A 14,686-nucleotide genomic window follows, 5' to 3' on the forward strand; every position below is an offset into this window, starting at 1 on the left:
ATCTCCTTACCTGCGTCCCGGCTGCAATGAGTAAGGAAGAAGGTGGGCGGGATGTTTACGTCCCGCTCATCTCCGCCCCCTGCTTCTATTTGCTGCCTGCCATGTGACGTCACTGTGACGCCTAACGACCCGCCCCCTTAGGAAGGAGGCGGTTCGCCGGCCAGAGCGACGTCACAGGGCAGGTAAGTGCGTGTGAAGCTGCCGTAGCGATAATGTTCGCTATGCCAGCAATCACAAGATATCGCAGCTGCGACAGGGGCGGGGACTATCGCGCTCGGTATCGCTACCATCGGCTTGTGATGTCGTAGTGTGCAAAGTACCCCTAAGGATAGGCCATCAATCTTAAAGTAGTGGACAATGTCTTTCATTGCAACTTGTCACAACTTGCATTGAAATCCGATCTGTGGACACAATGGTATAAAGAAGTAGAAGCTGAACAGAATGATATATAAGTTTGTTGGAAAAGATTCATAACTTGGATTTTATTCATTGAAAACCCGGTCTTTTTTTTTTGCATATGGGTCCGGTGGGTGTTCCTACTCAGTGATTGACAGCTATGTCTGCATGCACAATCATACACGGAAGGCTGTCAATCACTGAGTAGAACCGCCCACTGGACTCATTAATACAAACATCAGGGATTTCGATGAATGAAATGCACCTTTTACTGAAATGTTTTCCATTGAAATGTCCGTCAATCTGATCATCTCCTCCTGCTCTGTGACATCCTACCTGCAGATTAGACACCACTTTCATCATGGCAGGTTCCCTTTAAATATCTATTAAAATACACCAGGTGATCTTCAACAGTAGAGATTATTGACATAGAAAAAATCTCATACATGAAAACTATTGTATTCACTTACACTAGAAAAAAAAACATGTAAAGATGATTTGCAATCTGCTCCATCTTTTGTAGAAAATTTCTTATAAAACACATTACAGATTCCAGCAGCGAGAACAATTGTTTGTACAGAGAAAAGACTGAACGATGTATTTCTATTGCGCCCTTCCCCCATTAGCTGTAGATCTCTAAGAATATGAAGACATACCTATTAATTTCAATAAGTATCATAAAACATTGAATTTTACATTGCCCTTACTAGCAAAAACATATTCTTGTTGCCTTTATTCCTTAGTTAAACCTAGTTCTGGTTCACATACCAGGCCACTATGATTGGAAACTACACTGATTCTCATATATATCTTATACTGTATTTTGCCAGCACTATAGATGCCGGAACTTCCTTATCCTTCACATCCTAGCATGCATTGCTTCTGCCATCGTCTAAAGGGTGCTTTACACGTTGCGACATCGCTAGCGATTGCTAGCGATGTCGTGTGCAATAGCACCCGCCCCCGTCGGTGGCACGATATGTGGTGATCGCTGCCGTAGCGAACATTATCGCTACGGCAGCGTCACACGCACATACCTGTGCAGCGACGTCGCTGTGATGGCCAAACAATCCCTCCCTCAATGGGGAGGTGCGTTCGGCGTCACCGCGACGTCACTAAGCGGCCGGCCAATAGAAGCGGAGGGGCGGAGATGAGCGGGACGTAACATCCCGCCCACCACCTTCCTTCCGCATTGCCAGTGGAGGCAGGTAAGGAGATGTTCAGCGTTCCTGCGGTGTCACACACAGCGATGTGTGGTGCCTCAGGAGCGATGAACATCGTACCTGCTGCAGCAACGATATTAAGGAAATGAGCGGCGTGTCAACGAGCAATGAATTTCACGTTTTTGTGCTCGTTGATCGTCACTCATTTAGTGTTACATGCTGCGATGTCGGTAACGGCGCCGGATGTGCGTCACTAATGACATGACCCCGACGATATATCGTTACCGATATCGCAGTGTGTAAAGCACCCTTAACACTTGCCCTGAACTGAAAGCCTCTGTTATTCTTGTATGCAGTTTGACATGAGAGAAAATAAGGTCAAACTGAATATAGTGACCATTAATATAATTACTGCTGATTGTGGAGGGTCCTCAGCACGTGATTGAAGAAACTAGTGTATCTAAAAGGGTATAAGTGTAGAAGGTCAGTCAAGTTCCCAGCAAGAAAAAAAAAAGTTTTTATTCTAAGAAGTCTTTCTATGTAACTGCAATAACTCTAAAAAAACATGATAATTGACCAAGTTGACACATTTTACAAAGGTCCCCAGTCTGTGGCTTTCCATCTGTTGCAAAACTACAGCTCGCAGCCAGGTTTATAACAGCTGGGCAGCCACAGCTTGGAGAACACGGAGCTGAAATATGAGGACAGCTCAGACAATTCTGTCAGGAGAATATTCAGAATATAAACCCTCATTATATTATTTCCACTTGCAGGGAACTGGACAGGTTGGATAAAAGGTTAAAAAAATATGAAGAGTGCAAGGGCCGCAATGTCTTGAGAGCTCTTCTTTCATCTTTAGGTCACAGCTGTCCTTCAGGATCTTCATGACCACTTGTGCAGCAGGGGAGCTTTGTATATATAGTACTGCTCTGTGCCATGAACTGACGTAGTATATACAGGTGGAGCTAGGTTAGTAACTAAGGAATGTTATGTCTGGAACACCAATGGTGTGAACATGGTGCAAGACTAAAAAACATAACTATACAATAGGATAAAGAGTTGCACACAAGTCACAATGTATATGGGAATGGTGAAAAGCAAAACTGCTATGGGAATACTAGACTGAAAAATACAATAAACTTTCTGAAAAAGTGAAAAAACATGAAAAATGGAATATGCATAACTGCTATGAATAATAGGAATATAAGAGATGTTTAGCCATTGTATTGATCAATGCAAAAGAGTCCCAAAACCAACGCCAAGGTAATCTCTATTTTTGGGGTCCCTACTTCACATATATAGCTTGGTCCTTTGCTTCCCATACAGAGCAAGATTTTTTTACTGCAGGTGAGGTTACATATAGGCTAGGGACCCCAAAAATAGAGATTACCTTGGCGACTTTAGATAAATTTAGATAAAGTTCAGTTCTGGACCTGGACTTGACCTGAACTTGATCCCAGAGCTCATTGGAGGTTACTCATTGAGCAGTTCAGCTCCCCGCCTACATACAGACAGCTATGAACTGAGCATTTCCGGGGCAGGGAAAGCGAGGTTTTTTTTTATTTCTATGACACAGCCTCCAAAAACATTGTTTTTATCCCCAGTGAGAGCCATTCAGAGACTACAAGCGGCTTGCACTGTGCTGAGCACCTAGCGTACCAAAGCACCCCGATGCTCAGTGGTTAACATATGAAGAGCACCTGAACTCGGACACGGACAAGTCCGGGTTAGAGTCTGAAACCTGAACTCCGAACTTTACAGATAGAGTTTGCTCATCTCTAGGCACAACACATGTTCGTCATGCCGTAAAGATGATGTCGCACCAGGCTAGGTAATCGAAAGTAGAGCTATGGATGCTGCCAGGTAAGAGGCGGCACTTCCCACTCCCGTGCAGGAGGCACAAACCAGTCGTCACCAGTGGAATAAGATGTGCAAATAAATTTACACTAATATTCTGAAACTTTCAATGCAAGTGTTGAGTTACTTGAGAATTTAGTATTCATGTACCTCCATATAAGTATCATTTGCATATCATCTGCATATTATTAGTTGAGCTTAGTGTATTTTAATTTATTTAGGAAAATGCATATGTGCAAATAAACAAACACATTAATTAATTTGCATGGCATCGTAGAATATTGGAAGGTATACCTGTAAAGCTCATGAGTTACAACGTGACGGGTAAATTGATTAATTACAGACACCACCATATTGACATGCAAATTACTAATTACACATGGGTGTAAGTGGCACATTGGATTTACACCCTAAAATGGACTAGCACTTTTCTGCCCATGGTACAGACCCCCACCCAATCCATGTCCGGTATACAGGAAATTGTAGACTGACTTGGAAGGAGACATGTGGGTTACTCAGTGCAATAACCATCTGGATTAGGAGCATGGTAGCTAGTGAATAACTCATGTTGTGTATGTGTGTACATCATCAGTAGACCCTGGAGAAGTCTCTAGACCGGGCAGCGTACACTATCCTAGGAGGACACGCTTCTGACTCATACTCATCACCTTCCTGACATGTGGAAATAAAAGTTTCATGCTCACATAAGCAGCAATCTCAAAGGATGGATAAAAAACAACCGACCACGTCAATGAAAAAAACAATAACACTCAACATGTGGAACTACAACACATAAAGCACATTAATAAAACTCCAGGAGATGAGCACCACAGATCAAACTGCTGAAGTCCTTCTCCATCCGAAGCTCACCTCTTGTACCAAGAGCAGAAACAAAGTAACAAATCTTTATTATTAAGTGCATTGGCAGCTAACAAGGGACGGGGGAAGGGTATATTATCACTGCCAAAATGTATTCCCATCTATCTACATACTGAGGACTACAGAAACGGATACATAATGCGGCAATAGAAAGATGGCATGGAAGAGTAATAACTGTAATAAGGTCCCATTCGGAGGAAATGGAAAATCTCTTCTGTAACCGTTCGCAACTGTGCGCCGTAATAAGGCACCACAAATACCGCCAGGACTGTAATCTGTATGAAATCATCTATCTAATGTGCAATGTATTATTCCACTGTGGAGAAGTTCATGTGCATATGCATGAGTCACATATAGAGCAAGAGTCTCAGACAAATATAGCTCTAATTTCCATACAATATCAATCAGGACTGCGGAAGCAATGCCTGGAAATGTGATCCACCTAGATGGGGCACACGCTTACAAAAAGAAGCCACAGAAGAAACACTAGCAAAACGTAGTAAATATTTGTAAATGAATGAGGAGTCAGTATGTGAATATTAAATTTAATATTAAGAGGGTATTCTGGGGTATGAAAATTATTACCAATTCACTGCATAGATAATGATTAGATATCTGTGACTACAACCACTGAGACCCCTCTGATCACCAAAGTGGTGGACTTGTCTCCTAGTCATCTCCGAGTCACAATTCTGTGCTGCCAAAGAGGAGTTCAATGGCGACAAGTCACGTGTCTACGCTCCATTCACAATCTATGGCAGTGATGAAGATAGCCAAGTTCTGTGCTCCGTGCTCGTCCTCCTGGATGTAGTCGCGTGGGAGACACAAGTACAGGATTATGGCAATTGATGGGGGTCCCCGTGGGTGGACCAACTCTGATTTAATAGATATCACTTATGTAGTGGGTAGGTGATAAATTAAGAGTGTGGAACTATAAATAACTACAGAGACCCCACACCTAAATGATACAATCGTGGTAGATTTATTCCGCGCACTTGATATTAGTTATCACCAGATTGAGAGATGTATTACAGCTGACATAATGTCAGTACCGTAACTCTTGGGCCTTCGATTACACATTATATGATGGCTCAATGAAATAGAAAAAAAGTAGTAGAAAAGTAGTTTGTATGTTCCCCCATGCTTCCGTAAGGTTTCACCGGTTTCCTTCCATGGTCGTAAGGCTTACGGATAGGGAATTTAGATTGTGAGCCCCAATTGGGACGGTGATGATGTAGACTGTAAAGCGCTGTGGAATACAATGGCACTATATAAGTGAGCAAAAATACAAAATGTATCTCTATGTGAGACCCCAAATATAAAGATGAGTTGCCAAATTACAAATTGCACTCTGCTGCATCTGTCAGTCTCCGCTCCACTGACTTTACTTGAATTATTCAATACAACAAACACTTACAATCGATGTAGTTACACACAAGTTCAGCACTTTTTTCCAGCAGGGAAGTATAGTAAAATGAGCATCCCCTTTAACCACCTTACCTTGCAGAGTTTCTGGTACCGTGGAGAGGAGACTGCCATCCTTTGCAAGTGATGCAACAAAACAACAACTTTCTGCAGAGATGTTCTCACCACAGCCATCATTTTAAGTTTGCAACACTTCTGGAGGCACCTCAGAATTTGCATTATAAATGAAAAGCGGCAATCATTCCCTCATGGTCACTGGACAACCATTTGCCAGCTGTCTGAGCATGCTCGCTTCCAAATATCTAGAAAAAAAAATCGCTTTAAGGAGACCAAAGCCCACACTGCTTGAGAAGACAGAAGCGGATTGCATCTCCTAAGTTTAATTTCCTGGAATGAAATCCTTACAAGCCAGCTCCGGGAACGGCAGCTAGTGCACACAGCTGAGGCAGGCTGCCTCATCCAAATGCTCGCTTATCCTTGTGCATCCCATTCAACTGGATGTGACTCTAAGATTGGAAACATTAGGACTGTGATACGTCAAGGAGTCCCCGATGCAAAGATGATGGATCTACAATTGTAGTTAATTCCATGCAGAGGCTCTGGACTCAAAGGCAGAGAGGAGAGGAGATGCTTGCACCCTTCTACTGAAGATGTGCTCTCTCCTCCAGCTAGCCTCTGACTGAATGCAGCTCCACATGAGTGAATAGCAGGCTTGTAGGAATGTACGGAGTCCTGAGACATAGCCGGACTAATTCTATCAGCCATACGATAGCTGCTAATTATTCATATGCAGCCCCAAGACAGGAGGAGCACAACACACTGCATGCGAGGAAAGACCCTAGTGACACACATTACTGACTAGTGCCCCACTTTGTGCAATATTAACTCCCTACTGTCGCTTTTCAACACATATCAGCAACAACTGGTAAAGGGGTCTTCAGAAACAAGGTTTCATGTAAAGAAGAGCAGAAGTGAAATGCAGCAAGAAATCACAAACACCAGACATATGTCATTACAGTCTTCAATATTTCCCAAAGGAGCATTGCAGCTATAAGACTCCCCACCACTGACAGCCAGATTGGTTTGTCAGTCTCCGTAAGAAGACAAGTTTTCCCCTTAAACCCCACTATAGCTTCTCATACAGACAGATCAGATCTTATACTTTGCACTGATCAGGGGCAATCACACCGAAACACCGTCTCAAACTGAGGTTCTGATCTGGCATAAATCCTAGGTCATATGGAAAGGCTCGTTAGAGGGTCACTTTTGACGTCTAGGATTGCTAGAGTTTGACTCCTTTCTCCCTGAAGAGACAGAATCTTCTAGGAACACTTCTCTGCAGGGGCAGACTGCCATAGTGTGTCTCATCTGAGGGAATCAGATTGATTACGCTAATGATAACTCTGATCAAGCTCTGATCAGAGTGTGATTAGTGTCAGCAGAGTGTGCTCTGATCCTCTCGATGACAGAATCGGAGCACACTATCAGGAGAAGATGGTGAACATAATTTCAACATCTTCTCCATTGTGTCAGTGCATGGAAATAAAAGCACACTGTGAGGAGAAGATGGAGAACAAAATGTCTCCATTGTGTCAGTGCGTGGAAATCTGCGCACACTGTGAGGAGAAGATGGAGACCAAAATTTCTCTATCTTCTCCATTGTGTCACTACGTGGAAATCGGAGCATAGTGTGAGGAGAAGATGGAGAACAAAAGTTTTCCATCTTCTCCATTGTGTCACTATGTGGAAATGGGAGCACACTGTGAAGAGAAGATAAAGAACAAAATGCCTCCATCGTCTCCATTGTGTTAGTGGGTGGAAATCGCAGTAGTCCGATGATTTCCACGCACACATTGACTTGCACGGCCGAATTTGATCCGAATATCTCCTCATACTCAGGCATGCAGCGATATTTTCCTCAGACAGACTCTGTTCAAGGAAAAAATGTGACATGTGCATGGCCCCATAGGCTAATATTAGTCTGAGCGAGATACAATGTTTTGTTGGATTGCACTCAAACTGAAAATACAGCATCTGCCCTTAGTGAAACAGACTGCAAAACTGATAGGTTTCTGATCTCCAACCCATCGTCCAGTGAAATAATAATCATATTACTTCTCTGCAGTTATATAATTCATGCCTCTCTAACCATGTGTTAACATTATCATAATACTGGTCTGAGCTGGCAACGAAAAAGCATCAAGGATTGTAGATTTTGCTCAGCATTTAAATCAGCTTTGTTCAGGACATCAGTGGGTGGTAAAATCGGGGTCTCTACATGCTGAAGCTCTGACAGCCCATTAGCAATTAGATGTAGGTCAAGTAATCTAATCAAGGACCAGGCAAGACTAAAGGCCCCGTCACACTAAGCAACATCGCTAGCAACATCGCTAGCAACATCGCTGCTAACGAACAACTTATGTGACGTAGCAGCGATGTTGCTAGTGATTTTGCTTACTGTGAAATCCAGCAACAACCTGGCCCCTGCTGTGAGGTCGTTGGTTGTTGCTGAATGTCCTGGGCCATTTTTTAGTTGTTGCTGTCCCGCTGTGAAGCACATATCCCTGTGTGTGACAGCGACAGAGCAACAACTAAATGTGCAGGCAGCAGGAGCCGGCTTCTGCGGACGCTGGTAACCAATGTAAATATCGGGTAACCAAGAAGCCCTGTCCTTGGTTACCCGATATTTACCTTTGTTACCAGCCTCCTCCGCTCTCACTGTCAGTGCCGGCTCCTGCTTCTTGCACGTGTAGCAGAGTACACATCGGGTAATTAACCCCATGTGTACTGTAGCTAGGAGAGCAGGGAGCCAGCGCTAAGTGGTGTGCGCTGCTCCCTGCTCTGTGCACATGTAGCTACAGCACACATCGGGTAATTAACCCAATGGGTGCTGTAACTAGGAGAGCAGGGAGCCAGCGCTAAGCGGTGTGCGCTGCTCCCTGCTCTGTGCACATGTAGCTGCAGCACACATCGGGTAATTAACCCGATGTGTGCTGTAACTAGGAGAGCAGGGAGCCAGCGCTAAGCGGTGTGCGCTGCTCCCTGCTCTCTGCACGTGTAGCTGCGTGCGCTGGTAACCAAGGTAAATATCAGGTTGGTTACCCGATATTTACCTTAGTTACCAAGCGCAGCATCTTCCACGCGGCGCTGCTGGCTGGGGGCTGGGACACTGGTTGCTGGTGAGCTCACCAGCAACTCGTGTAGCCACGCTCCAGCGATCCCTGCCAGGTCAGGTTGCTGGTGGGATCGCTGGAGCGTCGCAGTGTGACATCTCACCAGCAACCTCCTAGCAACTTACCAGCGATCCCTATCAGGTTGGATCGTTGTTGGGATCGCTGGTAAGTTGTTTAGTGTGACTGGGCCTTTACTGTACAGCATACGGGATGTGGTATGGCTATCATGGGAGAATTCTAGCTATATCGGAGAATCTGCTAAATCTCCCTGTCTGTACAATTAACAAAGAAGCAATGACCTTAAAGGGGTATTCCCATCTTCAAGATCCTTCAGGATACAATCCCAATATGTAGTAGTGGTAATAATAATTAGGGCTGAGCGGATCCGAATTGTAAAGATCTGGATCCGCGCTGTTTCAAAGATTTCCGGGTGCCGCATTCGGATCTTGAATTCCGGGTGCATGATCAGGATCCGGCACAGGGGAAAATAATTGAAAAATAAAGAAAACCAGAAATAAAACAGCGTTTCATACTTACCGAGACTCGGTGTCATGGCGGCACACTGCTTCCGGGTCGCGCATTCACTTCCTGTACTGTGCATCATATACACACAGTTTTCCATGTTTTTCCCGCCCACCGGCATCCTCTTGTCTTTGATTGGTTGTAGGCAGACGCGCCCCCAGCCTGTGACAGTATCTGCTTGCCGTGCAGTCATCGCGGCTGTCATTGTCTACACAGCCTGCAGTCGTGCTCTATGGCCGCTGGCTATGTAGCAGAGCTGAAGCGGTGTGGATTACGCCGGACATGCAGGATGATGGAGGTTAATAAAGAGGTGACGCAGGGTGTGCATTTTGTACTTTATTCCAAATAAAGAATTTTTCTCTGTGTCTGTGTTTTTTTACATCACATACAGGTTAGTGTGATGCAGATATCTCATAGACGCCTGTGTTATCACACTAACCTAAGGCTTAGGCTGGAAACACATCTATGCGAGTAAAATCGGTCCGACTGGGCTGAAAAAAACTCGGCTGATTTTAGTTCACGTTAGGTGCGAGTGCAACGCAAGTGTGATGCTATTTCTGAATAAATTAATGATTTGGCTAGCGTGTGTAACGCGTGTGTAATGCATGTGTGTTCCTTTTTTTTCCTCAGCAGCTGTCATCTGCCATTGAGCTCTGCTACATGGCCGCTGACAGCAGACACAGCCAGAGCCGCACGATCAGAATGAAGTCGGATGAACGTCACCCAACTTCATTGTCATCCTGCGGCTCTGTCTGTGTGTGGCATGGCCTGATTTCGGTCACCGGATCTTCACCGGTGACCGCAAATCCCCTGAGTTACCACAGTGAGCAGTGCTATCAGCGGTGCCGTCACTGAGGTTCCCCAAGGCCACAGCAGAAGTCCTCCCGCTGAGATCTGTGGCCGCGGGTAACCTGAGTGACAGCTCCGCTGATAGCGCAACTCACTTCAGTCGCTGCGGGGAGCTCACAGAGAGCGGTCGTGGTCTGTGACCGCTCTCTGTCAGCTTCTGATGTAGCAGAGCTGACAGCGTCGAGGGACCTCCGTGAATAACGTCGGACAAGGATGGGTTTTTTGCATACTTAATAAAGTGGTGAACGAGGGTCTTTGTTATTGTTTATTATTTCAAATAAAGGATTTTTTCACTGTGTGTGTTTATTAACTTTAATTTACAGGTTAATCTTTGGGGGTGTCTCATAGACGCCTGCAATGATTAATCTAGGATTTAGTGGCAGCTATGGGCTGCCATTAACTCCTTATTACCCCGTTTGCCAACGCACCAGGGCAAATTGGGAAGAGCCGGGTACAGTCCCAGAACTGTCGCATATAATGTATGCGGCAATTCTGGGCGGCTGCTGGCTGATATTGTCAGGCTGGGGGGCTCCCCATAACGTGGAGCTCCCCATCCTGAGAATACCAGCCTTCAGCCGTATGGCTTTATCTGGCTGGTATTAAAATTGGGGGGGACCGCACGCCGTTTTTTTTTTAATTATTTCTTTATTTATTTTACTGCACAGCATAGACACGCCCACCGGCGGCTGTGATTGGTTGCAGTGAGACAGCTGTCACTCAGCGTGGGGGCATGTCTAACTGCAACCAATCATAGGTGCCGGTGGGCGGGTAAAGCAGGGAATATGAGATTGTTTAATGAGCGGCTGGCTTTTTCAAAAGAGGAGAAGCCGCCGGAGCAGTGTGACAGCCGTGCAGCGCCGCGCTGGTGATCGGTGAGTATGAGAGAGGGGGGAGAGGGATAGACCAACATGGACAGAGAGAGAGGGACAGAGATAGTGACCGACCGACAGACCGACCGACAGAGAGAGAATAGAGACCGAAAGGGAGAGACCGACTGACAGAGAATAGAGATTGACAGTCATTGTGAGACCTCACTCGTTTCAAGTGTTTTAGGAAACATGCGAGAAATGTATTTAGAAAATCGGATGTCACTAGGATGGTGTGAGTGCCGTCCCGTGACATCCGATTTTTTACACGCTCCCATAGACTTGCATTGGAGAGACTCGCAGTAGAAACTCGCAAAAAAGCAGCATGCTGCGATTTTTTTCTCAGTCCGGTTTGGACTGAGAAAAAAATCGCAAATGTGAGCTGAATCATTCACTAACATGTGTCCGATTCCAATGCGAGATTTTCTCGCATTGCTCTACTGCGAGAAACTCGCAAGTGAGAAGCAGCCCTAAGTAGCAGCTGTGCGCTGCTATTAACCCCTTATTACCCTGATTGCCACTGCCCCAGGGCAATCGAGAAGAGCCGGTATTTCACCAGGATTGCCACATCTAATAGATGCGGCAATACCGGGCGGCTGCAGGCTGAGACTACCAGCCCCTAGCCGGCATTATGGCTGGGGATGAAAATTAGGGGGGACCGCACGTCGTTTCTTTTTTTTTAATTATTTATTTAAATTAAAAAAAAAAAAATAAAAAAAAAAAGCCGCATCACTGACACAGCCGCACACGCTTCTGACAGGAATGTGCATGTGTTTCTGTGTACATGCACACTCATGCTCAGAGTGTGGCAGGCCATGCCGGCTGATGTCATATCAGACTTGTTCGAGTTTGACAGCGCATCACCGGCACAGCCGCGCACTTCTGACAGGAACGTGCATGTGTTTCTGAAAGACATGCATGTTCACCATACTGACCCGCAAACACTTGCACTGCTTTGCCCTCCCACTGGCCGTCCTATCGCCTGTGATTGGTTGCAGTCAGCTGACACGCTGCCACTCAGGGTGGGGACGCATCTAACTGCAACCAATTACACGCGCCGGTGGGCGGGCAAAACAATGAATATCGAATTGTCGGCTCCGGAAGGGAAAAGCGTGACCCGGAAGGAGTTTGCTGCCATGACACAGCCTCGGTTGAGTATACAGCACGCACTCCTACCCCCCTATCCCCTCCACAAACGTTTTTAACACTAGAAGTCCCAGAAATTTCAAGCTCCATAGGGTTCCAATGGTAGAAATGTTAAATGATCCCTCTCTGGGACTTCTAGTGTTAATCTCCGGATTCTGGTCCCCATAGACTTATATGGGCACCGGAATCTGGAGTGGATCCAAATTTTTTGTTCAATCCGGCAGGGATCCGCCGGTTCCGGATTTTGGCGGATTCGATCTGCCCTAATAATAATATTAATATTAACAAATACCTTCAATTAGAAATGTACTATTGTTCTTTTGATTAGCTATGTCTCTTACCTTATGTGCAGGGCATTGCAGCTTTGGTACAGTATCTGTGGTTACAACCAAATCAAATTGTGACAGTTAATTACTGTAATTTCAACAATGGATATCTAAGATACTGTAGTGTCCTGCACATGTAACCATGATTATCTAAGATACTGTAGTGTCCTGCACATGTAACCATGGATATCTAAGATACTGTAGTGTCCTGCACATGTAACCATGATTATCTAAGATACTGTAGTGCCCTGCACATGTAACCATGGTTATCTAAGATACTGTAGTGTCCTGCACATGTAACCATGATTATCTAAGATACTGTAGTGTCCTGCACATGAAACCATAATTATCTAAGATACTGTAGTGTCCTGCACATGTAACCATGATTATCTAAGATACTGTAGTGTCCTGCACATGTCACCATGATTATCTAAGATACTGTAGTGTCCTGCACATGTAACCATAATTATCTAAGATAATGTAGTGTCCTGCACATCTATATATATAATTGCCTTATTCTGTCTGTCTGTCTGTCTGTCTGTCTATCTGTCTGTCTGTCTGTCATGCTCCAAAATTGTGTCCTTACGGTGACACAAAGCTGATTGGCCGCTGGGCTCGCCATGGCCCCGCCCCCCCACACGGATTGGCCGCTCACCCAGGCTGCGCCCCCACACGGATTGGCCAGCCGCTCGCCCAGGCTCCGCCCCCCCACAGATTGGCCTCTCGCCCCGGCACCCTGCAGGCATTGGCAATTCAGCCACGCCACGCCCCGCCCCCCTCACGCAATGCACGTTAGCTCTGGCCCCACCCCCTCCCTCCCCCCGCGCATTTCTCTAACTGACACGGCTGTCACGGAGGTGAGTACGGTACTCCCTATCCCCCCCCAACCCCCCCCCCCCCGGCCCCCGCTCCCAAAGGGGTGGTGTGGATACTCGCATGGTTACAAGCGCTGTCACGGAGGTGAGTACTGTACTCCCTCCCCCTCCCCCGGCCCCCGCTCCCACGGCAGTGGTGGGAGTGGTGTGGATACGTTGGTAACCATGCTCGCATGGTTACAAGCCCATCAAGGTCCTGCTGCGCCGGAAGGTCCACACGCACACACACAAACATACACACACATCAGATCACACTCACACTCACTCTCATACACACCTCACACACACCTCACATCGCATCCACATACTCACGACATCCTGGGATATCGCTTGCTTCTCGGCGGCGAAAATGTGCTGTTGTGATCTTCCAGGACCTGACGGAGGATCACATGGCCAGAAGCATGTGATATCCCCGGATGTTGTGAGTATGAGCGCGTAAGTGCCATATCGTCAGTGTCTGTGTGTGTGAGTGGATGCGATCGGGTGTGTGTGAGTGGATGCGATCGGGTGTGTGTGAGTGGATGCGATCGGGTGTGTGTGAGTGGATGCGATCGGGTGTGTGTGTGAGTGGATGCGATCGGGTGTGTGTGTGAGTGGATGCGATCGGGTGTGTGTGTGAGTGGATGCGATCGGGTGTGTGTGTGAGTGGATGCGATCGGGTGTGTGTGTGAGTGGATGCGATCGGGTGTGTGTGTGAGTGGATGCGATCGGGTGTGTGTGTGAGTGGATGCGATCGGGTGTGTGTGTGAGTGGATGCGATCGGGTGTGTGTGTGAGTGCATGCGATCGGGTGTGTGAGTGTCGGCAGAGGAGCAGGGCGTGCTGGAGGAGGCTGGGAGCAGAGAGGCTGATCATGGGGAAGAGGGAAATGCTGATGCTGAAGGAGGCTGGGATGGGAAAGCTGGGAAGAAGGAGGCTGGGAGGAGAGAGGCTGATCCTAGGGAAGGCTGGGGACAGGAGGCTGATGCTGAGGAAGGCTGGAAGGAGAGAGGCTGATGCTGAGGGAGGCTGGGACGAGGGAGGCTGATGCTTAGGGAAGCTGATGCTGGAGGAGGCTGGAAGAACAGAGGCTGATGCTGGTGGAGGCTGATGCTTGGGGAGGCTGATGCTGGGGGAGACTGGGACAGGAAGGCTGATGCTGAGGGAGGCTGGGAGAGGGAGGCTGGGAGGAAGGAGGCTGGGAGGAGAGAGGCTGATCCTTGGGAAGGCT

The 14,686-nt window shown here is 46.7% G+C and overlaps 1 protein-coding gene across 8 annotated transcripts in view; it reads right to left on the reverse strand.

Annotated features, from left to right (window-relative positions):
• Nucleotides 1-14,686, reverse strand: part of UTRN (utrophin) — a 1,025,654-nt gene that overhangs the window by 481,162 nt on the left and 529,806 nt on the right. The window contains exon 1 of one of the 8 annotated variants that reach the window (XM_075339519.1): nucleotides 5,796-6,413. The exons of the other annotated variants lie outside the window; for them this stretch is intronic. Coding sequence (XP_075195634.1) covers nucleotides 5,796-5,939 — 144 coding nt within the window. The 5' untranslated portion in view covers nucleotides 5,940-6,413. Of the gene's footprint in view, nucleotides 1-5,795; nucleotides 6,414-14,686 lie in introns of those variants that run through there. 8 annotated transcript variants of the gene reach the window in all.

The sequence above is a fragment of the Anomaloglossus baeobatrachus genome, chromosome 3, assembly GCF_048569485.1.
Source record: "Anomaloglossus baeobatrachus isolate aAnoBae1 chromosome 3, aAnoBae1.hap1, whole genome shotgun sequence".
Taxonomy (NCBI): Eukaryota; Metazoa; Chordata; class Amphibia; order Anura; family Aromobatidae; genus Anomaloglossus; species Anomaloglossus baeobatrachus.